A 27,733-nucleotide genomic window follows, 5' to 3' on the forward strand; every position below is an offset into this window, starting at 1 on the left:
ATAGCGATATCTAGTCTGAAAAGTGTCCGACTGTAATTTGAGACGGATCCCTGGTCAGACTCTTTCTAGTTCTGTACCCTAAGAATCCCGTTAGTCGGTTAGTAGGGTGATATCAAGGACTTCCTCCCAACCCAATTCTCTGAGGTTGATGTACTGCCCCTTCTAAACACCGATAGATTTGTGTTAATAATAAAAACAAAGGACGACACACCTGTTTCGTTAATTTCCGCCTGCGCTGCGATGACGAGCGTCAAACGTTACAGTTTTTCTAGCACAGCTGATCTGTCGTGAGCCATGTAAGCCGAGGAATTATAATGTTCGCTTTTAAGCTTTTTGATAGTTCAGCCTCCTCCGATTCAGGGCTCCTATATTAATGCGACGTCAACGTCGTCCTTTATGAGAATGACCAGCAGATTGGTTGAGGAGCATTTGGATTGCTGCTGATTTGGCTCCGCTACCATCAGCCTGATTGGCCGAACCGTACTCTGTAATCCTTTCCAATATCTCCTACCATTGTCCATTTATACGGAGCAGAAAAGGTTGGCTGTTCGTTGGAGGTTCCTCTTCCTTGATCACCACCCAATCGTCCATGGGATTCCTGGGGATTTGAAGTCGCGGAGATTGGACGCGCTTGTCCTGATCTCATCCTCATCAACCCGACCAGAGCAAGCGATCGGTTTCCTGAAGATCCCGTTGTATGGAATCACTTTGAACTGAACGCTGATCTTAGAGACGCAGGAGCGATGAGAGTCTTTGATCACCTTAGAGGAATAGAAGCAGGGAATCATTCCCGCTGTTCCCCTTTGTCATTCAATTGATGTTCCACTCGCCAGCGCCACACTCCTGGCCCACTTTGCTTCGTTTGTGTCGCTCTTTGGCCTCCTCTTGAGATCGATTGTAATCGGAGGTGGTTGGCTTTGCGTTCTGCTGGTTTCGAAGTGTTTGTTGTTATATTCTTCGACAATCGCCTGGTATTATTAGCGATGTCCTGGCCGCCTCGTCGGCAGTACTAGCCTTCTTATTCTCCACAATCTTGCTCAGAATATGTTTGACCTTCTGGTGTTGACTTAAGCAGGACTCCAGTGGGCTTCCGCTTCTTTACTGGTTTCCGTTGACCGATATTCTTGTCAACTCTTGCTATTGAGGGGATCTCTAATATCCACAGTTTCTGGTTAGAAGTTGCCTGGTGCCTGGTACTCGCTACATCCAACTCGACGAGAGCTTGGAAACTATCTCGGTCAAGGAAATCCCTGTTGTTGATTTCAGCACAGTGGTGCTACGGCTGGCACCGAATTCTCTGTCCCCTGGTTGGGCGCCAGTAGCTCGTCCTCTGATGCCCCTGGAATAACCATCTCCTCTACCACTATGAACGGTTTTTATTTTTTGTTAATTTAGAAATCGTTTCTAGGTCCCACAAGTAGTCCACGAAAAGTACCTACACTGGCTAGCCCCGCCACCAAGGTAAAGATATTATTTGAACCTGAAGGTGCGGATGGTATTCAGAGTCTGCATACTAGAGATCAAGCTCCCCATTGACCACGCACTGTTAGCACTTTTTTTAGTTCAGGGTGGATGATCCCCGGGTGGCACAGCGAAGAGGTCTTGTAAGGACTTGCTGTATTATGAAACCCTTGTTATATTGATATTTTGTATCTTTTTCAGGTAGATCCATTCTTCTCGTACAGGCAGCGTCCCTCACTGACAGAGTGTCCATCGGGAGGTTATCCTGCAGGCGCAGCACACCCTTAGGGCCAATAAACGTTTATCTTCTCCAATTACGCTTATACGTTAGTGCTTCCTCCCAGGTCCTTGCCGCGTATAACAGGGTAAAGTGAACCATTCCGGCCACAAGTAATCTGCGGCTATATGTCGGGTCTCCAATATTAGGCACCATTTGTGCTAACGATGCGATGGTTTTCGTCACTTTTGATAAGCATGGTCCAGGTGTTCCTCGAAACTGATCTTCGGATCAATCATCATCCCCAGGTATTTGACTATCGACATAAATGCTAATCGTATTTTTCTATGAATTCAAACAACCCTATTATGTTATTTTCCCACCAAGCGGGACGAAATTTGATTCGTCTGTATTCGGACACTGTTCCTCTGTTTCGTTTTGTATGTGCACATTCCGTATTCTCGGGAGCTTCCCTGACTTCTAAGTTTAATCGACGTTGTCTTCGCAGGGGTTCACAGAATTATCGATCTTCTCCTAGATAGCCAAGAAGTAATCCACCACCGAGGCACTGTAGTCGAGGGATGGCCCTGCACTGTAAGTTTCAAATTCTTTTCGTCTTCCATAAAGGCTTCTTGTTCTGACGTGTTCACAGGTGAGTGTTTTTTACCCCCACATACTTAAAATGCGCTTAAAAATGGCCGTGAACGCGTACTTCCGAATGGGTACAAGTGCATGTTAGTATGCATCCGCCGAACGTTCCCTTATCTCCACAATGGGACGCCCCTGCTGGAAAATCTGCCAACTCCGCACGTGTCTGTCCGTATGTCTGTTTTCCGCACGCACTTCTCTCAGAAACGGCTATACGCATTCATACGAAATTTGGTGGGAAGTTTGGAACTATGAACTCCCACGCATGCAGTGAGTAACATTGAGTTCGAGGGGGGTAAGAGTAAGGGGGATCTAAATTATTTTTCACCCAATATAGGCGTGTGGGGTATCAAATAAAAGGTCTCGATTAGTACTTTCCGAAGCCGGAGCGCGGGGGTTGAAAAATGGTCAACCAAAAAATCTGTTCACTTTCTCGATGCGTCATCTTGACCAATTGCCCATTGAAAGTTCTTCTCCTGCATGCTATGCTGCAAATCTATTAGCCTTTAATTATCTTTAATTGTTTGTAGGATAAACATTCGAGATAAGAATGCTGAAGAGGGGATAACAAGAACGACTCCATTTAGTATTCCAAAAGCGTCCTGGATTTGAATTCCGTATCTATGATCCGATTTGCTTGTCGCGGCGGAACATCCTTAAAAACTCCCATCGAAAATGAGCTAATGCCCTAAGACTATTAACCATTCCACGAATACAACATAAAGATCTTTAAAGTCCTCTCTTACAACTACGAATTATCCTCTTGATTTACATTCAAAGCAGAGTTTTCCTTTTCAAAAATTTCAATCCACAACAAATACTTTTAAGGTACTTGGGTACTGAAAATAAGTACATAATCCTGGAAAATACATAAATACGGGGGTGTAGCCCGCGGCTCTGACCGACCTCGAATGGGGAGAAAGAACAGGAACAACGCTCCTGTAGCTATCTCGTCAAAGTTAGTGGAGTTTTCACAACTAACTGTGATAGTTTCCATAGTTTTTAATTATTTTGTGTTTCAACATTATTTAAAAGTTCTGCCACTGGAAAAAAATCCAAGCAGAAAGGAGCCGAAACCATTGGATGAAATGTGCACGCTTTGAATAGGACTTGGCTCGTTAGAGTGGTTTTTATGGTTAAAATCCTGAAGGTTTCTCTGACGAAAATATAATTCAATTCGAAACTTGTAAATAGTAATTCAGTGTGGAATAAAAAATTTGAAACAATGGAATTAATGAGGACCATTTTTTTTTCTATTTCTTTCAGATATGACTACGAGACTCTTCTTCAGAACTCAACGTTTTGCCTGGTGCCCCGCGGACGACGCCTGGGATCCTTCAGGTAAACCAATTTTCTTCTCATTCTGCCACTTTTCCTTCGTCAATTACCCGAAGAAGTCACAAAAGCCCTCACTTATCCTATCCTGAGTATCATTGCCTAGTTCATCAATCAAGGGACGGATAGCAACCGCTTACGTGTCCTGACTTCATCTCCATTGTGTATCCTTCCTATTCTTCAAACTATGACATGCAAGAGTCCTTACAGTAAAGTTTAGTGTAACTTTGAAAACATCGATAATTGATTTTACTATTATTGTCTTCCTTTTTTTTCAAACGTTTTGTTTTTGTTTTCCAGATTCCTTGAAGCCCTTCAAGCTGGCTGTATTCCTGTTTTACTTTCGAACGCATGGGTTTTGCCGTTCGAATCGAAAATCGATTGGAAACAAGCGGCCATTTGGGCCGACGAACGACTGCTCCTTCAAGTAAGTGGACTTAGATGTAGGATACAAGTCAAGGACGATAGTGTTACAGTATTGTTTGTGAATGTTTGACCAATATTGATTACGGGCCCAGTTTCTCTAATTCAATAAATAATGGGAGCGAGCTAATCATGCACATTACGAATGGATGTGAATGCGTTCACAGTGAAACGTTATCGATTATGGATGACAGATTACTGTATGCACTTGGACTATTATGCTAATCCGAGAGTAAATTTGTGCAGTAAACAAGGTTCTATCGGAATGACAGTCGATCTGAAGAAAAGTCCTGACGCAGCACGAGCGAGCGTATCCATTCTTCGGTGTAAATATAATATAAGATACGGAATTCAAATTACTCGAACAAGGTTCATTTACAACCACGCAAAGTAGTTGAACAATGCAGATTAAGGACTCAAGGATTCAGGACATCATTTCAGGACTATGTGTGCATTCTAAAGTAATTCCTATAAATCCTTTTCACATGCTACATGGAGCGCAGTTGTAAAATGTTCATAATTCTGGTTCGGAACCTCACTGCTAGGCTGCTGGCTCTAGTTTCTCATGCAGGCTCCGTCAAGGTCACAAATGTTCCTCCTTGTTAACTGCATATCATGAACAAATTATTAACCTCGAGAGCAAAATTTCGGTCGCGTTGATTAGCCTCAAACCAATGTGTTTGAATAGCTTAGTTCAGTGGGGGAGCCGCAATTCCAACCAATCAATCCTTGTTAGGTCCATTGTACTATCCCCGGAGACCGCCTATTCATCGATCCCTCGCCTAGGCCACTTTCGCGAACATTTCCCAGAGACAAGGAATGCGCAGACTCTTCGTTGAAGAAAACCTCACCAAGATATCTTCTTCTGAGGTCTGAGGAGGCCGGACAGCTGCATACGAAGACGGTCTCTTCCTCCTCTCCACATTGGCTGCATATGGCTGAGATTACCACTCCTTCCATATGGTAGTTTAAGGGGCAGTATCCCGTTAAAAGCCCTACTAGGGTTTTCATGTCCCACTTAAGAGACACCAAAAATGCCACTCTAGCGAGCCCAGGTTCCTTCACAAAGATTTTCACCTGCCGACAGAAGTTGACACTTCTACATTCGACTGTCTGAATCCTTGCCATTTCTACCCTTCAGAGTAAACTTCACAGTAGATGGTTGGATTCCAAAAGCTGATTCTGGCCCCACCATTGTGAATCCTGAACCTTGGCGAGCCAGTCTGTCAGCTTCCTCATCACCAGCGATGTTTGAGTGCCCTCGCACCAACATTAGGTATGCTTTGTTCAGTCGGCCAAGTTTCAGCAGAGCCCAATGACAACTCCACACCACCAACTGGTTCGCTATGTCTTTACTGTTTAATGCTGATAGTGCTGCCTCATTTTCCCTCCATTTCCGCCGCAAACATACTTCTGTTGCCAACACAATGACACATTTATCTGCCTGGAATATGGTCGTCATTTTTCCGCCAGGTCAAGCCAGTTCCATTATCGGATTGCCCGGGAACAATCCTACGCCCGATCCGTTTTCCATGCCTGACCCGTCGATGAGTGTGTATTCCCGAAAGGCTCAAGGCAATTGGCGACCATTCCTCTCTTTTAGTCATTACGACAGAGTAAATCTTTTGAAAGACAAATCTGGAAACCATATGATCGGTGGGTATTAAGGGCCCCATAATGTTTGCCAAACAATTTCCAGATGGACGCATTAACGTATGACTGGCCGCCTTTCCGCGCGCCAATAGTATCAAGCCTATATGCGTCGTTAGCAGCTTTCCGTTTCACCTCCAAATGGATTGTTTGATTTAAGGCTAATTTAGATGGATTAGTTTAATGGGGGGAGCCGTAGCTCCAAGCACTCAGACCTTTGTTAGGCCCATCGTACCATCCCTGGAGATCGCCTATTGATCGTGGCTTTAGTGAATCTGAAAACATTCTCCAGAGACAGGGAATGCGCAGACTCTTCGTTGAAGAAAAGCTTACCAAGGTATCTTCGCTCTTGCGACCCCGGGTTCCTTCACAAAGATTTTCGCTTCCCAGCAGAAGTTGACATTTCTTCATTTGACTGCGTGAATCCTTGCCATTTCCATCCTTCAGGGTAAACTTCACAGTAGATGGTCGGATTCTAAAAGCTGATTCTGGCCCCACCATTGTGAATCCTCAACCTTGACGAGCCAGTCTGTCAGCTTCCTCATCACCAGCGATGTTTGAGTGCCCTGGCACCCACATTAGGAATGTTTCGTTCGGTCGGCCAAGTTTCGGCAGCACTCGATAACAGCTGATAATGCTGCCTCTGATCTGATCTGCATCTGATTTCCGACAGAATGGGCATATTAGAGCGATGGGTTGAGTACTTTGATGAGCTACTGAACAACCAGAACATCGGCGAGTTGGAGGTCCCGCCAACTGAAGACGACGGACAAATACTGCCACCACCAAGTTTAGGAGAAACAGTCCGTGCAATTCATCGGCTAAAAAATCATAAGTCGCCAGGAGCCGATGGAGTTACAGCCGAATTGGTTAAATATGGAGGCGACCAGTTACACCAAGTGGTTTATCAACTTGTGCTCAAGGTATGGGATAGCGAATCAATGCCTGACGATTGGCAACGAGGCATAATCTGTCTCATACATAAAAAGGGAGATATCACACAGTGCAGCAATTATAGAGGTATCACGTTGCTGAGTACCATCTATAAGATATTCTCCACTATCTTGCTAGGCCGGATAGCCCCATATGCTCAGAACATCATTGGCCCATACCAAAGAGGCTTCACTCCAGGCAAATCAGCAACAGATCAGATTTTCTCTCTGCGGCAAGCGATGGAAAAACTGTTGGAATATGGACAACAGTTGCACTATCTGTTCATCGACTTTAAAGCCGCCTATGATAGCATAGCCAGGGTAAAACTGTACACGGCCATGAGAGAATTCGGTATCCCGACGAAATTAATAAGACTGACTAGGCTGACCCTGACCAATGTGCGAGGCCAGATAAAAGCAGCAGGATCACTCTCAAAAACATTCGACATCAACAACGGTCTACGACAAGGGCATACCCTACCATGCGTCCTCTTTAACCTGGCCCTCGAGAAAGTGATCCGTGATGCTGAGGTAAATGCAAGAGGTACGATCCTCTTCAAGTCCACCCAACTACTGGCCTATGCTGACGATATCGACATCATGGGAAGAACCACCCGAGACGTACAAACTGTCTTCATCCATATCGAGCAGGCGGCGCGAGATCTTGCGCTGCACATCAATGAAGGCAAGACAAAATATATGGTGGCAACGTCAGCACCGAAGACGAATCAACCAACAACATCAAACCGCATTTTAGAATAGCTTCGAGCGCCGCGGTCGGCGTACTACTCAATGATCCGGTAATGCTTAGGTAACCGAGCTCCTAAATCTGCGTCAAAAGCTAAGCAGATCTTACCTATCTCAGCCCTGCAGCACCAGAGCAATCTGCAGGATTCTGGTATTGTTCCTGGATATGGTGTTTCCACGTTACCTTGGAGACAAGATGTACTCCTGACTACAAAGTTTTGTACTGAAGAAAGGAAGTATGTCGCTCCCGAAATATATATATACGTACCAGGTTTATCCTCACCTGAGTTGCAAACGCAGAGCTGCATGCGACCAGGCGCGTGTCATGAGTTGCGGATAATGGCATGACCCATCGGGTCAGCTACGAATATCGCAAGTTAGTCTTGTAAATAAGTAGCCGCGGACAAGCAGAACGTTTCCCTTTGTGTTCGTCCTCCCTTACCGATTCTTCCCGTTCAGGGGGAGTAAACCTCCTTAACAAATCCGTAATCCGGGGTGAAGGGATTGACGCGCCTATCGGATGAATTGCAGTGACGTTACACTGTATTTCAGCGGCTCCCCTCCAAATACCTTCCCTACCTTTGGAGGTAACCATGGGGCATTGCAACATTGGGGCTCTGTTGCAGGGTTGACTGCTTCCCCAATACTCGTGGGAATAAAATTGGGGAAAACAATTTAAATTCTTTTAGTGGGACCCCAGGGACCCAACACGGTTAAGGGTCGTTCAACAACATCAGAGCGGCTCTTCGCCCTTGGATGTTTTGGCGGTTATGCCGTCAACCACCAGGGACGGAAGACCTAGGCGTCGTATGGTTTGGACGAACCAACTCAACGAATTTATCGTCCGCGCCTATTACCGTGTCACGGATTTGGAACGGAATCCATCAGGGTACAGACATCGACAACATGACGCGTTCATAATCCGATTTCCGGAGCTAAGTCATGTTCCGGAACAGAACGTCGTCAACCAGTACCGGGTGATAGTGAATAATAACCGAGTTGCCTTACCAACTAGGCAACAAATCTTCCAAGAGGTTTCACTTGAGCTCGGGCTGGAGTCATCAAATTACCGGACTAGTCAAAGAAGTAACACAAGTACTCCACCTGTAAGGCACTCCATGAATCCAGTAGTCAGGAGAAGCTTAGTAAATGGGGATGTCGACCCAATTTATAATGAAGTTTTGACCGCATTCCAGATCGCATTCACAGAGTATGCTGAGATTCTCCCAGACGCCATTCCAAAGATCCCAAAACTGAAGTTTACTTCGGCAACTACTAACATCATTGCTGCCGTTGACAGAATTTTGGCTGATCGTTTGGCTAGCGAGATTACTGCTACAGAGGTTCACAGCCTGATCTACGTTGCAGCTGCCACGGTTATTCGTCTCCATAATCAACATCTTAGAGCGAATAACAGAGGTATGCGCAGAAGGACTTTATCGTTCTGGATGTTTCGACTCAGCAAAAGAGTCGAAAAGTTGAGAAAGGGGATTGGTCGTGTGACGCAAGCACTCCTTGGAAATCCATCAACAAGAGTGCACAGATGCGTTGCGAACATCATTGGAAACTACCATCTGTCCAATGATATGCCAATCGAAGAAATCCTCGAGGTGCTGAAGCAGAAACTTGCGGTATGCTCCAATCGCATCCGTAGGTATCAAAAAAGCTTTCAGCGAAGGACAGACAACACCTTGTTCTTCCAGAACCAACGGGGATTCTACAAAAATCTCACCAACTCAAGTCGGAAAAGCAACCTCGATCTGAATCAGGCAGAAGACTTCTGGAGAAGTGTTTGGAGCGAATCCGGTCGTTGCAATTTAGAAGCAGTGTGGCTCCCACACCTTATGCGTTCATGCGAGGCCCTCCCCGAAATGACCATGCCTGACGTAACTGAAGTCGACGTTGAAGAAGCCCTTGACAAGGCAGGTAACTGGAAGGCGCCAGGAGTTGACAAGATTCACAACTTCTGGCTGAAGCGGTTCAAGAGCACTCACAGGATATTGGCAAATCAATTTAATCAGATGATTGCCGATCCTGATTTAGTTCCACCATTTTTCACCAAGGGGATAAATTTCCTCATCTCCAAGGAACAGGGTGTCTCTTGCCCTTCAAAATGTCGACCAATTATTATATATATATATACTTTCAAAACAAAAAATTGTATTTGGCGAAAATGACTTTACGGTTTTTTTTATCAGGGCAGAGGCAAATCGTCAGACGCTGCCTCACCTTTGCCTAGGAGCAGCGTGATCCTTTATATAATTCGCAGAACACGACATGACTTTACGAACTGTTGACTTGACGAATTATATTGAGCGTAAAGCCGCCCATACTTTGGACCAAAGCTCGGCCAGAGCTGAACTTATTTTTTGGTTCGGTCCGACATCAAGTGGATGCGGTCTTAGAACCCCCCAATCCTTAAAAAGCACAAAAAAATTGTACTTTGAGGAAAGCTACTCCTTGTCTATTGTTTCTTCCTCCTATTTTGCTGCCTAATATAATAGCATCCAGACGGAGTTGTTGGGATTATTCTGGACTCCAAGTTGTTGCACGACCCCAGCATCATTACGCTTCTGGAAGCCAGAGGAAGCACTTTTTAAACAATAGTAGCACGGAAACCCTCTTCCATGTCAGCCGCGCACCCTCCCACACATCATTGACAGAGGAGCCGCCACTCGCTTGTGCTTTCGTCGGCAAAGTTTATCCGCAATATTTTACGGTATACATCTACCGACTCAAAGCGTAGTGTAATCCCTTGCGAGGATGCAGTCCTTATAGCTAGGAGGATTTTCCTCCTAAGACCGCTGCCGTTTTGGGTTGCCGTTAGCCGCAGATGCTCCAGGCGATCCTTTTCCTTCCACATTGGCACAACCCGGAGGCGATTTGCCGGAGGAAGTTTGCCCGAGGGCCTTTTGCTCGAAGGCGGTTTGCCCAGAGGCTGTTTGCTGTCCGAAGACAGATACTTACTGGTAGGTAAGACTTTAGCCTCGACAGGTGTGCTGAGAGAAGGGGACTGTTCCGACACGTCCGTTAAGGACTGGCTTCCAGGAGGATTGGATTCCACTTGAATAAGTGGGAAATCTGAGTCTTGACTCAGGTTCTCTATCGAAAAGCTCAGGGATGCCGCGTCGCTCAGGGTTGGTTCGTCATGATCGAACTGTTGTTGTTTTCTTTAAGGTTTTAGGTTTTTAATTTCTTCATATTTGGCTGCTATGGCCTTAGTTTTACCGGGGAAGATAAGTCAACCTTGAAAGAGCCCGCTTTTTGCCGAGACAAGACTATTGAAACTGGAGGTCGCCTGGTACCCAGAGTTCACCGTTCACGGCCACATTTTAATCCCTGTGGCCATTCAGCCCTCGGAACGGTAGTCGCATCCTGAATTGGGGTTTTGATAACCGTTTGGCTTCAGGGGTCACCTCTGGTTGCCTGGAGAGAGCTCCCTCACTACGACAAGGTAGGTAATCGTCGAGTAATTTAAGGCTAACTTTGTTTTTTAAAGCTTGTGTCTTCCCAAGTGCTTAAAACGTAGAACATTCATTTGTTTTCATGCCAGTTTTGATCGTGCGAAGCAATAACACAATCAATCATTTCTTAGTCCGTCGAGTCGAATTCAGATTTGGATCATTTTCTGCTGTTAACATATCCTGGGTGCTGCCAAATCCGCAATATCCACTCCCAAATTAACTTCATTGCAATTTGATGTAGAAGAATATTTGGTTTCCTTAAGGAAGAATAAGAAATTAATCCACAGCTTACCAAATCTTGGGTTCATCAACAAACGAGTCTAGAGGGGAGTCAGGTTCATCAGTGAGCTCGACTTTGCAGAACCTACCATACATTACGCGGATGAAAGGAAATTACCCAAAGGATGATGAAGGTTATTTCCAAGCACGATCACAACGTCTGCGGGAACTGTGGGTAATATGCCAGCAGCAGCTTGCTTTGGTACTCGCTGAGACGATAGCGAACGCTGATCGACGTAGGTCATACCTAGATGACTTTGAACAACATGAGGACAAATATTTAGAGTTATGAGTAAGTGGTATTAGCCGGTACCAGCAGTCAGCCACTCGGTGGTAAAACCTTAGACACCTGAAGCAAGCAAAGAACAGGTCATGTGACCTGACCCAATAACTAAACCATGTAACCTATATCCTTTCGGTGGACGTCAGGCAGCGTAGCTGACTGCCTCAGGGACCGCTAGTATTTAGCGTTAAAAACACTGTGCATAGGCATGTCAAATCATTATTGGCGATTTTTCCATAGACGACATTCTGACGGGAGGTAATACTATTGAACGAGTGACAGTCCTGCAGACAGTATTCGAGAGGGCAGGCTTTAAGTTACGGAAGGAGGCTGCCTACCACAGAGACCCATTAAAATTCATTCCAAATTCACTGATTTCGCGACGCCCTCAAAGTTGTATGCAGTACTGTAACTGACCCGAAAAAAAGACTTGGAATATGACCATTTATCAGACAAACAGCCAGATCGACCTGATCCCGTTTAGCGGTAGACTTAGGGACTGTCTTTTGGATGTGCGTAACAGGAGAACCACCTACCTTGGCTTCGACATAAGCATCACTTAATGGTCGCTTTCATTCACGGATTGCGTCTGCTGCTTCTCTCAGGATTAGAAAGCTAGCTCCGTGCCACTAAAATTTTCTTTTCTGAGACATAACTTGGGTAGTCGAGCACGTGCCGACGGACGGTTACAGGACCTGATTGACCCCGAAACTGCGGAAGCGGATCGATGAAAATTAAGAACTGAAGGCTTAATTGGTTGCTTAGGATGGTGTTGACCCGGCGATGCTCACACTCCGATATAGTATTACATTAAATCCTGGTAAGTTCGAAATGGTATGCAACATGGCAAATCACACTAGTCAAGGGAGAAGACGCTCCTGCAAACAATACGGATTTCCAAACCGATAAATTGGCAAATCTTTCGCTGGTTCAGTCAATAAACTTAACCATAGGCTTCTCTTCCAAGATTATGAGCATCTTCAGGAACTGTTCAATCATATATCATCTGGTGAAGTTTCATTTTTCGTGGCTGAAGTGACAAGTTGCCTATATGTTAGTACAGATTGCCCTTCCAAATCGAAGCGAAATCATCTCGGCCATCAAAGCGCTTAATGAGAGTAAATCTGCGAAGCTTCACCTTTCGGTAGGGTATAGCGAGCCCATCAAGGTTATCTGAAACGCAATTCAGCTCCCCCCAGGGCTATCCGAGATGCCCCCACTGCTCTACTGTTCTGCTCTTGGGGTGATCCCATTAGTCGGCCATCTTGGAAGAGCGAATTCCTCTGCATGACTTAGCCAGCAAAGCAATTGTCGCCCCTCCTTAGTAGGTGGCCTATCCACTACCACTTCCGCCTTCCTATCGCATTGCATGTGCCGACTAAGTTCTCCGTTTGTGCTTGGAACCTTCAAGTGACAGTGTCGCTCTGATAATAGCTGTTAGTTTCTCCGGTATGCCGCTCCTGCATGCTGTCAAAAACTTTCTCTAAATCAACGAAGAGCAAGTGAAGCGAAGATCTAAACTTTGTGCACTGTTCCAAAACCATTCGTAGGGTGCTGATATGGTCAATGCAGGAAAATCGATCTGGGGTAGGTAGGTAGGTACAGTGGCCGCTTCGAGCAGCCCAATTAGCGCTATGGTGCGCCGTTTTGATACTACAAACTCCTAAAACCGTGACTGCTGCAGCTAGAAGTCTCTTTAAGTTCTCGAAAGAATGTTTTACGCAGTGTCCGTAGCCTGACTCTAGCTAGAACTGGGTAATCGAAGAGAAAGTGCATGAGGGTTCCTCCCCCCGTTTCCGCAGCTTCGGCAATGCGAATTGTCGGATATGCTGAGCCTGGCGGCATGATCCCCTATAGGCCAATGTCCCGTGCAGACCGCCGTAATCTTGAATGCATTTGCACGCTACAACGTATTTAATGTGGAGGTCTATGGGGAGGAGGTGCAGGAGTACATTGAGAGCATCTGCCGGGCAGGACTGCTGAGCCCCTGTAGCATCTGCACGCGCGGTTCTTTGAATCCTAATAAGCTTCATTCCATTGTACTTTTTCCTCAAATGCTGCCACCATACATTAGAGCCGTACATTAGGATTGGACACACCACTGCGCTGTGCACCCAGAGAACCATCCTCGGCCGGAGACCCCATTTCTTTGCAAAGGTTTGTAGGCATAGAATGCTTACAGACCTTCATAACCCTCAATTCTATGTTCAATCTCTAATTTAGTTTTGGATCCAGGATTACACCATTTCATTGGAGAAAAGAAACAATCTTTGTTCATTCAGCCGTGGTATGTGGAATTCAGGTACCCTTGGCTTGGTGGTGAATAGCATCAGTTCCGTTTTGGTTGGATTTATGCGGCCTACAGGCACACCCTTCGTAAGGCTCCTTCCTTGATGTCGCTCATAATGGAGGGAAGTATCCTTGATACTGATATCACCTAGTCGTCGGCATTAGCCACTAGCTTCACCTAAGGCTTCCTTGATGGCGTTGGTACTAACGTTGTTGGAAGCTCCCTCTATATCCAAGAAAGCAGCTAGGGTATACTGCTTGTACTGCAGTGACCGCTCAGCCCTGCCAATTACCTTGGGCAAAGCGTTCTCTCCATAATTGTCGTTAAGTGGATGTCCAGGATGAGTTCTTCAGCACGAAAGAGGTCAGGTTGATTGGTCAAACGTCCTTCGCGGATTCATGGCCGCGCCTGCCCGCTTTCGGTATGAAAACCATTCGTGCGCGTCTCCAGGACTGTGGTATGTATCCCAAAGAGATACAGTTCCGGTAAATCTTACGGCACAATCCTTTCCTGCTGCTTCTATAGCATGGATGACGTTATGCCATCTGAGCCTGGAGATTTATATGCGGAAAAGCTGCTTATAGCCTAGCTGATCTTATCCTTAGTAATTACCGATTTGATAGTCCGGCACGCCTGGGGTGGCTCACAGTCCACCTCGCTGGCAGGAAAGTGCATCTGAATCAGCAGCTCCAAAGTTTCACCAGAAGATTCCGTCCAGAAACCTTCCGACTTTTTAAGAAAGGATGCGCTCTTATGTTCCTTGGACAGAATCTTGCTAAGTTTCGCGGATTCGCTGTAGCTTTCGATGTTCTGACAATAGTTCAACCAAGGCCGCCTCTTGGTCATGATGGCTGGCTTGTATAATACTTCTTCAGACAGTCCTTGTATAGCTGCCAATATTTATACCTGTAGCAGATGTTGAATATTTCCCTGGTCAGCTTCCTGAGGCTGGAGAGATCTTCATTCCACCACAGTGGCAGTGTCTTCTTGCTGTACTTAGTAGGGCACGAGACTTTAAAGGCGGTATCGAATGCCTTTTCCAGAGCCCCGACGTTTAACTCCAGTTCGTCTGTCGTGCCAATCTTGCTAATTTGTGCACCGGAGAGTTTGTTCCTAATTACTAAATCAAATATTCTCCAGTCGATCCTCCTCTGGTCTCTGAATGGTTTGGAGACTGTGATCTGAGAAGTATCTTTGGTCAGACACTCTCCAGTTCTCCACCCTAAGAATCCCATTTTCGGTTATTGGGGTGATATCAAGGACCGTCACAGTTCTCCGAGGTAAGGAAATGGAAGGTTGGTGTACTGTCCCCGTTATACACCGAGAGGTTTGTAGTAATAATAAAATTAAAGAATGACTCACCTCCCTAGATGATTTCCGAGCTTTACCGAAGCGTATGCTTTGCGTTGGCGTCGCAGCCTATCAACAGATTGGGCTTCTTTGTTGCTATGGCGTTCGTCAAATGTTGACATTCTTCTGGCGGAGCTGATCGGTCGTGAGCCATGTAAGCCGAGGAAATATATACGTTCTCTGCCCCCGCCTGCTCCAGTTTGATCACGACTAGATCGCTGGAACTCAGATCCGGGGTTCCCCTTCCTTGATAACAACCCAGTCGTCCATGGGAATCCTGGCGTTTTGAAGGCGCAAGGATTGGACGAGCTTGATAAGGCGGATCTTCGGGAACCAAATGCGTGCAACCGGTCTCCTGGGAATCTCGTCGTAGGGAATGACATTGAGCTTTACGCCCTTCCAGACGTCGCTGATCTTAGCGACGCACGAAATGAGAAAGTCCCTAGAGAATTGGTCCTCGCAAGCTATAACGTGGAATCCACGGACCACCCGAGAGTAATCAAACCAGGGGATGGATCCCATGTGTTTGCCTTCGCTATCCAGAAGATGCTCATTGACCATCTCCGACAGTCTGGTCTCAACACTGGTCCACACTTCCGCCGCCAGCGGAAATACCATCCGCCAGCGCCACACGGCCAGATCACTGAAGAGTTTCACAGTTCGTGGCTCGTCGGCTGACTGTTGCTGCGTACTTTTCTTCAGATGTTGCTCGATATGGGAGTTCGGAGTTCCAATTCGTCTCGCCCACCACCACTAGCAGTGGTTAATAGAGCCTTGAATCCCTTCCGTTCATTGATTCGCTTCGACAATTCCGCAGTCAGCCCTTCGGGACGCAACCGACGACCTGCATGGCGCCCTGGAAAAGAAAATTTTTAATAACGACCCGGTGCTCATAGATATTCTCAGGGGATTTACTCAATGTATCTGCCGCCCAATCAACAAGTCAGCTCAATGGGAAACGATAGCTGGATCATACAAGCAATCGATGTTTAACTTGGGGGGTCGCAGCTCTTCAACCCTGTGAGAAATTGCGGATGCAACACTCAGGCGACCATCAGATGGTGATGCCTTTCGAGGCGAACGTCAATGCTTCGGGCGGTGTCAGTTTTCACTCTACGATGTCGGAAACGCAAGATATAGCGGAAAAACGACGGCCCGAGGGACTCACCAAAATCGAGGAAAATTGAAAATTTCCACGACCCCCGGGTCGTAAAAATTGGCAAAAATGCAAAATCGACAGATTTCTTCGAGCGATACCTCGTTCGAACGGGGAGGCGGCCCAGATTCAGGAAATGCAAGAATTTTCACTCTACGATGTCGGAAACGCAAGATATAGCGGGAAAACGACGGCCCGAGGGACTCACCAAAATCGAGGAAAATTGAAAATTTCCACGACCCCCGGGTCGTAAAAATTGGCAAAAATGCAAAATCGACGGATTTCTTCGAGCGATACCTCGTTCGAACGGGGAGGCGGCCCAGATTCAGGAAATGCAAGAATTTTCACTCTACGATGTCGGAAACGCAAGATATAGCGGAAAAACGACGGCCCGAGCGGCTCACCAAAATCGAGGAAAATTGAAAATTTCCACGACCCCCGGGTCGTAAAAATTGGCAAAAATGCAAAATCGACGGATTTCTTCGAGCGATACCTCGTTCGAACGGGGAGGCGGCCCAGATTCAGGAAATGCAAGAATTTTCACTCTACGATGTCGGAAACGCAAGATATAGCGGAAAAACGACGGCCCGAGGGACTCACCAAAATCGAGGAAAATTGAAAATTTCCACGACCCCCGGGTCGTAAAAATTGGCAAAAATGCAAAATCGACGGATTTCTTCGAGCGATACCTCGTTCGAACGGGGAGGCGGCCCAGATTCAGGAAATGCAAGAATTTTCACTCTACGATGTCGGAAACGCAAGATATAGCGCAAAAACGACGGCCCGAGCGGCTCACCAAAATCGAGGAAAATTGAAAATTTCCACGACCCCCGGGTCGTAAAAATTGGCAAAAATGCAAAATCGACGGATTTCTTCGAGCGATACCTCGTTCGAACGGGGAGGCGGCCCAGATTCAGGAAATGCAAGAATTTTCACTCTACGATGTCGGAAACGTAAGATATAGCGGAAAAACGACGGCTCGAGGGACTCACCAAAATCGCGGAAAATTGAAAATTTCCACGACCCCCGGGTCGTAAAAATTGGCAAAAATGCAAAATCGACGGATTTCTTCGAGCGATACCTCGTTCGAACGGGGAGGCGGCCCAGATTCAGGAAATGCAAGAATTTTCACTCTACGATGTCGAAAACGCAAGATTAGTTGAAACCCAACTAATCTTATGGCATGGTCTGTGCCCCCACCATTATCGTTACGGTCGCCAAGATCGTGCTTTCCGAGCAAGGTGTTGTCAGAGCACACTTTAGCATTCAGGTCACCCATAACGATCACAATGTCACCTCTAGGAAACCTCCCCTGAAATGCTCGTAGGAAGTATCCTTCTCCACTATATCGGAAGTCTTCGATGGTGGATAGCACTATACAATTGTAATGCTTCTTAACCTAGATCGGAATTTTCCAGTCAGAAATCTGACAGAAACGGGCTCCAAGGACAAGAGAGCGTGCTTCGCGGTAGCCATCAGAAACAACCCGACACTGGTTTCGCGTCTCATCACTCGGCTTTTCAGAGTAGAAAAGCACATTGCCATTAGTTTGGCAAAAGGAAAAGGAGTACTCCCCATTATCGCTTAGGCCCATTAGCAGATTTAAAAAAAATATTTCTATTGCCGAACATATTTGAAAATGAAGATGATATAAAAACTTGAAAACAGACCAGCTAAAATTATCGGTCGAAATGACTAAAAAAATGGTCAAATAAATAGAATTTGTCAAGCCAGTCCACCCACGACGCCTAAAGCAACCTGTCCAAGCCGTAGATGATTGCAGCCTTGCCATCAGCCCTACATTACCAAACCTGCTTAGTTAATGGAAAGTTTTACTTATCTCTCGTGCAGTTTTTAAAAATACGTTTTCCAAAAGCAAATTTTTGAAGAGTAGTCTTGAAAACCAATGTCCTTGTCCTGAAGAAAGTATCAAAATAGTGAAGAGATAGATATCAGCAACATTTACAAATGAACGAATGCTTCCACATTGAGGTTTCGGGCAAAGTTATCAACCCATCCAATCAACACTTTCAAACAACACTGTAGACTCCGTTTCTTTTAAAAAATTCAAATTTTCCCCAAAGACAGCAAGATATAAAAGTCCTTTTCCCAAACGCTTTTCATTTCAACGTCTCTTTACTTTCAGGTGCCAGAAATCGTCCGGTCTATATCAGTTAGTCGAATCTTAGCACTACGCCAGCAGACGCAAATTCTCTGGGAACGGTACTTTGGATCTATCGAGAAAATAGTCTTCACAACATTTGAGGTGAGTTTTATTTTAGTCCTTTTTCTATTTAACATCTAGTCTTCCCATCGGAGCAGTTTGAAATGGGTATGTCAGGTTAGGATACGGTGAAGCCGCGCGCGGAGAGAGAGACCATTTTTATCGTCGCCCACTTGAACGGAGAACCAGGCGAATCAAAAGGATTTACGTTGGGAAGGCGGCCTCCTGTTTCCCATAAGTGGCCTCCTTCTTAAATTTGTTGTATTTGTGGTTAGACTAAGCGCGAAAATACATTTTTCCTTTGTCCGCTTGATATATTACAAATGCGGAGAAGCCGTAGGAATGCTTGGTAGACGAACTAACTCACCTGTGTGAGTTGTATTCGCTGGAATTCTACTCTTGCTCGAGGGTGGATAGACTCGAAAAAGGACGTTTGTTACAACATTCAGCAGGTGATATGCAATTTCCATTTATTGGTAACAGAAAACTAGAGACAGACCATACCTACTGGCGTTGATTCTGTCACCGTATCGATTTCATTTCCGTTTTTGATTTCATGGATGTGATATTATACGATTGTGACAGTGATGTAGGTTAATTTCATGTTGTCATATATGTGCAAGGACCCCGCTTTTTGGAACCCTAGGATGTTTATGTCCATGCAAAGTTGCTGCTGGTGTCAGAGCTGTCGATGGTAACAAACTTCCACTTGTCCTTGAAGGATAAAGAGTCCTCCTTTGTCGGTCTCTTCCTTAAGCATTTATTTATCACTCGGAATGCGTTAATGATGATTAATGCATTCCCTGCTTGTTTCGAAACTAAATTCAGTTCCTCTTATCAAACCTTCCAAAGCATCCTTTTCGGCATGGCATCCCTCTTGAAGCTCTATAAAAGAACTGAAAGCAACAACTTGGTGGTTGCGTTTAATTCCACCATCTCACGAAATTTCTCCAAAGGCTCCACTGGGACGCGAATAAGAACATGAAAAATCTGAGTGGAACCCAGATAAATTGCGTTCTTTACAAATTATAATGTCAAGTGCTATTCCTTGTTAATTTTCAGAACCAGCTGAGAGGCATCATCAGTCTAATTAGCGTCTTCCTTGAAACCGGGAAACTTCTTAAACTTCATGTCTCCTGACTTTCAGCGAAAATTTATGACCAAAAACAATGAACCCTAACGAACTTAACCAGAACTGGAACTAGACGAGTTGGAAAGTGGAAGCTGAGTGTAAGGTTTTTACCACGTTATGAACTCGGCCTGGAATGACAAGGACGTGTAGCCAATGGGCGGAAGTCGCGCGGGATGAGAAATACGAGGAATTAATGGACGAGAACAAGAAACATTTTGCTTCCTACGTCGTTCAAGTTCGGCGAACAAATAGTGATACAAACTGCAATACAAAAGAGATATTTCAATTCGAGTCCTTGTGTAGAACGAAGAAAACCGTCTGTTTTATTACATTATTATTTCCAGGCTTTTTACGTCACGTCACGTCTCTTGCTCGCAGTGGAAAGATAGATGGTATCCGTTTGCCTATAGGATTTCTACGCGTGTATCTATTAGCGAACATCCTAATGGAATTAAGAGGCTTCCGTCGGGCAGGAAGCACGCTCCGAATGCCTTAAATGAATTCCAAATCGATATGCAGAGACAATGTACGATGGATGGTGGAAATTTTTGGTGAACCTAATGGAGCTCCAAAGCCTACGAAGGAAATTATAAAATATCGCGAACATGTTGCTGAAGAGTTCATTTGGGTTAAGGTTCGGGCTTCAGTCATCGTCCCTTTTGCTCATGAGCTATGAAAATTTCTCTTCGTCAATCCTGGTAATTGTAATGAATGGTCTTCATTTATTTAAATGGTCATAAGCTCTCAAAAAGTGATATTTTGCACCGTGACCTTCTTCCTTTATCAGCACCAATTCTCCCTGGGCAAAATGCTCAGCTCAAGTAACCATCCTCAAACTATATCCAAAAATGCCTCTTTATCTCTTGCTTCCGAAGCCATCTCCTGATCACCTGGAGATCTTTGCGTAAGCCTTCCCCCAAGGAGACGGCAAAAGGCTTAATCCCACGGTCCTCTTCGGACACGGATTGATTTTGTGACCGCAATCAGAGCCCCGCATGCAAGCACAGCGGTCCTGGTTTATACTGAGTGCAGGCTCAGCATTCATACCAGTGGATGCGAGGCCTATCTAACACCTCTGCCGCAACTAAGGGGTACGGCACCCGAGTTGTACAGCGCAACTCCACGCTTGAGCTCCGAGGAGCTCTGCCCGCGATGTAGGCATAACCACAACCACCATGAAACTCCCCCATGGTACCAGATAACCTCCGGTGAAGCTTCGTGGCAGAGCCACTTCAGATGAGTTCCTTGCAGACTCGGGTCTGATCACCCTCCTCGAGTACGTGGGGACGGAACTCCCCAACGGGTTAACTGGAATCAGCCCGAGACGGAGAACCGCAACGGAGTCTTTCACCAGCTAACTACAACTCTGCGTACAACAAGCAGCGTCGAGGAGCTCCCTCCTTCGTCGGATGGCAGCACTCGCGAATGCATTAGCGCGTTTAAGCGTCCCACTGCTAGCAAGGCACTGGCTAACATCGAAGATACCGTTCAATACATGAACGCCCATGTCGTCTAGATTGTGTATGTCACTATACGCTGGACAGACACAGAGAACATGTAGCCAGTCCTCCGAGTCAGCCTTACATAAAACACAACCCTGACTGGAGGCAAGGTTGCGCTTGAAGAGGAACTCATTCAAGCTACCATGCCCAGTCAGGAGGAAGCCCATCTCAAGCCCAAAGTCCACGACGGAACTTCCTCTGGCAGACACATGTCTGACGTACTTATATGTGACCCGACCTTTCCCACATTCATCCCATCTAAGCTGCCACTTAGATGTTACACTCTCATCTAATAACGTTTTGGTTGCAACTAACTAAATCTGTTTGCAGCAAAGTTATGCCCCTCCTGATCCTGTAGGCCGTGGCACGCCGGACTACCTCCAGATCAAGAGGAGTAACACCCAACAAGACCTGCATGGCGTCGGTCGCGACAGTACGACACACTGGAAGACACGCTGACAAAGCCACTCGCTGACAAGCGTAGAGCAGCTTCCTGCCCCTTACCGTCAGCGCCAAATCACACAACATAGGGGACTCATACGTAGAAGACGCAAGGAAGAGCCCCACATAAATGGATCTAGCAGCTCTCCTGCTTAGACCCCACTCACACCTCATCACTCGCCTCAACATACACACCAACTTGTCAACCGTGGCTTGAGCTCGCGCAGGTGCGCGACCAAAGACATGCGTTCCGCGATCGTGACTCCCAAGTAGGTCACTTTCTGCCGGATCTTTAAAGACCCTCCGTTCAACTTTACGCAAGGCGGACGACGTAGGATGCCTTTAAGTGTCATCGCAACGGTCTTCTCCGTTGAGATCGCGACACCGACTTTACTGGACCAGCCTGCTGCTCGAGCTCAAGGCGATTGCTCCCTTCAACAAGAATGAGGAGATCATCCGCGTAGGTAACACATTCAGCCAAGGAAGAAAGCTCACCCAACAGTTCGTCCATCATCAGGTTCCATATAAATGGACCCGCGATAGATCCCTGCGGGCAGCCGCGCTCAACATTCACTCACACACGCTCATTGACACCTTGGACGAATGCTCTTCTGCCATGGAAGTAGCTCTTCCACAGAGCCAATTCCTGGCAGTCACACTCACAAATTTTTGACAACACAGACGACCAACTTAGGTAGTCAAATGCACCTTTGAAGTCAACAAAGGTTCCAAGGACGTACTTGCGAGGACAACGGACAACAAAATTCTTAACATGCATCAAGGCGTCGTCGGTGGACCTACCAGTGCGGAAGCCATACTGCCTGTCAGACGCCAGATGGGATGATTTCACCCCCAGTCGCTGGACCATAATCCTCTCCAGGACCTTGCCAAGGGCCGGGAGAAGAAATATCGCCCTATACGACCGAGGACTACTCTTATTCTTCTCTGGCGACTTCAGGAGCACAACCACCCTGGCAGTCTTCCAGACTGCAGGGAAATAACATTCAAACAAACACTGGACGTGACCATCCGGAGACATCGAAGGCTCGGACCTCGGAAAAAGTTCACCTAGCAGAGCACAAACACTGTCACGCCAAGTCAGCATTGGCGGTTAAGTGACGGTCGAATATTCATTGTTGTCTTCTCTGGGCAATTGGCGGTATTTTTTAGTCGATACACGGTAAAAAAATCCTAGAAAAGACACCCGCGAACGTCAGACTCATAGTGGACGTTTGTGGGATTTGCATCCACTAGAAACCACCCTCGGTTTGTCCAGTCCCATCCCAGCGGGAACACCTTTTAATTGTTACTTCGCGAAGTAAGTTTGCTTTTAGGCACTCATGCTTCCTCTACTTCCGCTTTCGTCCTCCTTACTCCTTCATCCTTGGATCTCTGCAGGCTCCTTCCGAGCGCTCGGCTAAGATTCATTCTCTCAATTGCAAACTTTAGCAGTGAAGCACCACTTGCTTTGATTCCTCCGCCATACGACCACATCCTGAAAAATTCTAGGAACCATCCAACCCAAAGCAGATACTTCCTATAGCAAGCCCCGAGCGGAATAGGCTAGTAGTGTAGTTGGTCTCATCGTGTTTCTGTTCAACCCATAGCCTAGCCTGTGCGTCCACGACCCTTTGTAGGCTCGCTCCAACTTCATCATCAGAGATCATACAGCTCTGACCTTGCCGCATTCCTGCGTTCTGTACGACCCTCCATACATCTGTAATTAACCTAAGGGAAACAGGAGGATCAAACAACCCTCCTGAAGAGTAGAGGGGGAGCTATCTCAGAAACATAAAAAGTTGGCGAAATTGACCATGAAGATCCACCCGGAAAGACTGAAGCTCCATCAAAGTGCTCGGTTGACTCGTTCTTGCACGCCTCTGTGCTAGCCAGGCTCAGGAATTTGGGGGTTTGACCGCTTTGATCCCTCACGTGTTATTAATACAAAATTAACATGTCTATATCGACGCGTTGGTCCGCACTGGATCTAAAAATAGACAACAAACAAAGGACCGGTTCGGCCGCCTAATGAAAAAACCAGAACAGGAGGTAAACCTAGAAAATATAAACGGCTCGACCGCGCACATGGACCCGAGAGCCGTGATCGAGAAGGAAGATCCACGACGGATCACAGTCTCGATCATTGCTTCTTCTGCCTCAAATAGTTATTGAGGCGCCGCCCTCCCATCCTTGACATCGTCAGGTCATTATTTAGAGGATGTCTTTGTTAAGGTTTTGCGAGGTCAAGGAGGCAGAGAAAGTCCTCCAATAAAAGAAAAATTAGCTCAAATTCATGGTATATTCATGGTAAATGAAATAAACTTTTTAGATTTCTGGGATAGCTCTTCCCTCTAGGCCCTCTGCGGCCACTCAGGAGGGTCGTTTGATCATTCTATTTCTCTTAGGTTAATTACAAGTGGCGCCCAACGCATAATATAGTTACGTCCTTAGTGGTTTAACATGAGTACCTGTCGGGTTGGCTTAACCTCATGGTCTTCCTAGGACATGGATTGTTTTCGTGACGACAATCAGAGCAACTCTGAAACAAGCGCAACTTTATCAGTCTTCACAAACTGAAGATCTTCCTATATCTCTACCGAACTTTGGAGTACGGCATTCGTGTTGAAACACAACATCACGTTTCAGGCCCGAAGGTCTTTTATCCGCTTGGACGTAGCGACAACCCCCATGAAACTCCCATTAGGGAGCCAACAACTACAACCGCGCTGAAAGTACATGAATCAGGAATTCTGAGACATGTAAATTCAGAGGGCTATCTCGGTTCCCATGGTACCAGTATACCTCTGGTAAAGTTTCGTGATCGAAGCCAGTACAGATGAGCCTCCGTGCAGATTCGGATCTGATCCCCCGAACCTTGGAACATTAACCTACTGCATCAAGACCAGCATTTCATAGTGATTACAGCGTTTCCCGGTGCCACTCCGTGGAGGTTCTCCTCGTCCACTTGGTTCTGGTCTGGCAAACAGGGTTGCTGTCCCGTTCTCCTCGCCGTCACCTCAGAGCACCGCTGGCATAATACATCCTACTCATTTTCTTCGCCAGAATCATGCCCGCCAGTGCCAGTGATGGTTATAGATGCGCAGCAAACCCTCTAAGCTTTTAAATTGTATTTGATTGCTTCTGTCTCTGAAAGTTTACCAGTGCCTCCCCTAACACAGGTGAGGTGTAGAGCAGAATGAATCGCACTTTCACTAGAAGCAACGTCCGTCAATGTTTTGATCCACCAACGTTCGACAACGTTTTTACAAGTTCTGCGGTGGCATTAGCTGCTTTTTGACATGCATATCCTAAGTGTTTCCAGGTGGAACGGACTGGGCGATGGCCGAATGATACCCTACTCCTGTGAATCCTGAAGTTGCTTGCTGGCGGCTTCGAGGCACAATGCACAACTTTTAGTGGGGGATTGCTAGTGTGATTCTCATTGTGCACTGGCAGGTCCAGAACCGAGATGGTGTACTCTGTGGAGAGCAGGCGTCCTTGAATTTTTCCAAGAGAGCCGTGTATCAACCTCCGAGTTATCTCATTAAGATCGATCAAGTGAAGAATGAAAGGCTTGCGCTGAAGTTGCTCCCTTTTGACTACTGTGCCAAGAATCAGAGAGATGACAGAACTTGAGTCCATGCGGTCGAATACATGCAGACGGTAGCCTGAAGAAACAGTAACGCCACCCTTTACCTTACCAGTTTCAATCATTGTTCCTGTATGTGGGGCAAAGTGCTCTACATTTCTGCGTCTGCGAATCATATGGTTAGTGATACCAGCTAAGGCGTTGCTAATTGCTTTGTCACAGAGTCAAAGGCTGCAGTAATAGGTGTAATTACCTGACCCGTATCACATCATCGTTGATTGCCAATCCTGCGTGCATCTGCCTGATGCGTTCCGAAAACTTCATTTTGGCCAGTTCGGTGGGCAGCTTTCGTAGCTGAGGAATTCGTGAGACGGTTGAGTATTGCTACTTTTAGAGGCGCGTACCTATTCCTTTCTCGCGGGCTCAAGAGAACGTCTGGGGTTAGTTGTCCAGAGAGGCGATAGATAGCATCGCGAAGCATCTTCGATGCTGGCCTGACGAAGCCGTCCGGCAGTTGCTCTTAATGTACCCTCACATCTCCTCTGCCTAGACCTCCACATTAAAAACGTTGTAGCGTGCAGTACTGTCAGTTTACTTAAGTCTGGATGTTTCGATACTGTGAATCACAAGATCTTTCTATCGAAACTCTCGTCTCTAAGCGTTTCCATGCCACTTTTTTTATGGCTTGCCTCTTACCTTTCCAATCGATCCTGCCGCGACTCTTTTGATGGTTGCACTTCTCGCTCCTTCTCCTTTGGCGTCCCACAGGGATCTACTTTGGGTCCTTTATTATTTTTATTTTTTATCAGCGAAAATGTACAACGTAAATTGTTCCTTTTCTTTAAGAAAATCTTCCCTTGTGTGGACTATCCCTCATGCTCCCGCTCCGCTTTCTGAACCTCCTGTTCCTACAACAGCGTAAAACCTATCTGGATTTATGCACATTTTTAAGGTTTTGTGTAAACACAAAACCGGTTTACTGTCTGTCTGTCTGTCCGTCTGTCTGGTGCTCAGAGGTGGCGGCGGGGAAGATGGGGCGGCAACCCTATCGGGCAAACCAAAACCAAGTGGCCGAGGAGAACCTCCATAGTGGTGGCACCGGGAGACGCTGTAATCACTTTGGTTTGCCGGCCGTGATTCAGTAGGCGCATGCTCCAAAGGCCTAATCAGGGCGATCAGACCCGAGTCTGCACGGGGACTCATCTGAAGTGGCAAATTGGTCACGAAACCTTACCAGGGGTATACTGGTACCATGGGAACCGGGAAAGCCCCTGGACTCACATACTTCGGGTGAACTCCTGTTGTATGTGAGGACAGCTCGGTTATTTGCGGTTGGCCCCCCTAGTGGGAGTTTCATGGTGGTAGTGGTTATGCTCGAGCGAGAAGAGACCTTCGGACCTCGACGTGGTGTTGCGTATCAACACGGGTCCCGTACTCCATAGTTCGGTAGAGATTTAGGTAATTCTTGCATCCACCAGTATGAATGCTAAGCCATGCACTTGGTATAGACTGGTACCGTTTTTGCTTGTTTCAGCGCGGCTCTGGTTGTGGTCACAAAATCAATCCGTGTCTGAAGAGGACCGTAGGATTTAAGTCTCACGACAGGTGCCTACGTAAAACATCATGGGCTTCACTGTCCGTCTGTCTGTCTGTCCGTCACATGCATTTTTCTCAGAGACGGCTGTAGCGATTGGCACCAAATTTGGTAGAAAGGTGGGAACTGTGAACGCTCACGCATATAGTGAGTTACATCCTTTTACGTCCAATTTAAGGGGGGTCCCCATACATGTAAAAGGGGGGTGTAAATTTTCTTTTCATCAAATATAGTCATGTGGGGTATCAAATGAAAGGTCTCGATTAGTACTTTTCGAAGCCGGTCTTAGTTCTGATATTTGTTGAAAAGGTGGGGGAGTGCGGGGGGTTGAAAGAGATCATTTTTTCAAAGAACCCATTCTCAGAAACTACCCAACCGAAAAATCTGAAAAAAAATCAGGGGGCTGCCACTATATGGTGCCTAGGCTCCGAAATACCCTTCATACCGATACCAGTTCAAATAAAGTTAATAATAGTACATTACTATAATTTTTAGTAATTGACAGGAAAACCCCCCTTAAGTTCACCCTAGAATCACAGAATTTTGCAGCAATGTAGGCTACAGACTATAGAACATGATTCTGCCAACTTTGGTGAAAATCACACCATTACTAACAAAGTTCAAGACTATGAATGTCAATATCACTTAAAAGTGTAAATTTTCACATAATATATGCATATTTTACGTGCTACATGCTAATGGGACAAATGCACACTCAAATCTCTTTATAAAAGAAATACACAAAACCTTATCGCAGACATTATCAACGTGCCCTTCTCAGAGCTCGAAGTCTATTTCCATTTCCCGATTTTTAGGCTTTGGCGTAGTTGCAACGCACAACAGCTTGGTCGTTTCAACTTCTTTTCTTTTCTTTTTCTTCACAGGATAAAATTATTGCTTTCTCCTGCTCCTGACGGCAATAAGTAATTGGAGTTTACTCTGTTTATTGTCCGTTAAATAGAATAAGTAAAATAGCCATCATGACCAACAGCCAAGGACCTTAAGGTCTTGTACTC

The 27,733-nt window shown here is 46.2% G+C and overlaps 1 protein-coding gene across 1 annotated transcript in view; it reads left to right on the plus strand.

The window, feature by feature from the left end:
- LOC119655721 (exostosin-1) overlaps window positions 1-27,733 on the plus strand; it is a 265,040-nt gene that overhangs the window by 165,109 nt on the left and 72,198 nt on the right. The window contains exons 3-5 of the mRNA XM_038061754.1: window positions 3,593-3,667; window positions 3,962-4,088; window positions 18,382-18,501. Of these exons, the coding sequence (XP_037917682.1) occupies window positions 3,593-3,667; window positions 3,962-4,088; window positions 18,382-18,501 (322 nt within the window). The remainder of the gene's footprint in view (window positions 1-3,592; window positions 3,668-3,961; window positions 4,089-18,381; window positions 18,502-27,733) is intronic.

The sequence above is a fragment of the Hermetia illucens genome, chromosome 4, assembly GCF_905115235.1.
Source record: "Hermetia illucens chromosome 4, iHerIll2.2.curated.20191125, whole genome shotgun sequence".
In the NCBI taxonomy this organism is placed as follows: Eukaryota; Metazoa; Arthropoda; class Insecta; order Diptera; family Stratiomyidae; genus Hermetia; species Hermetia illucens.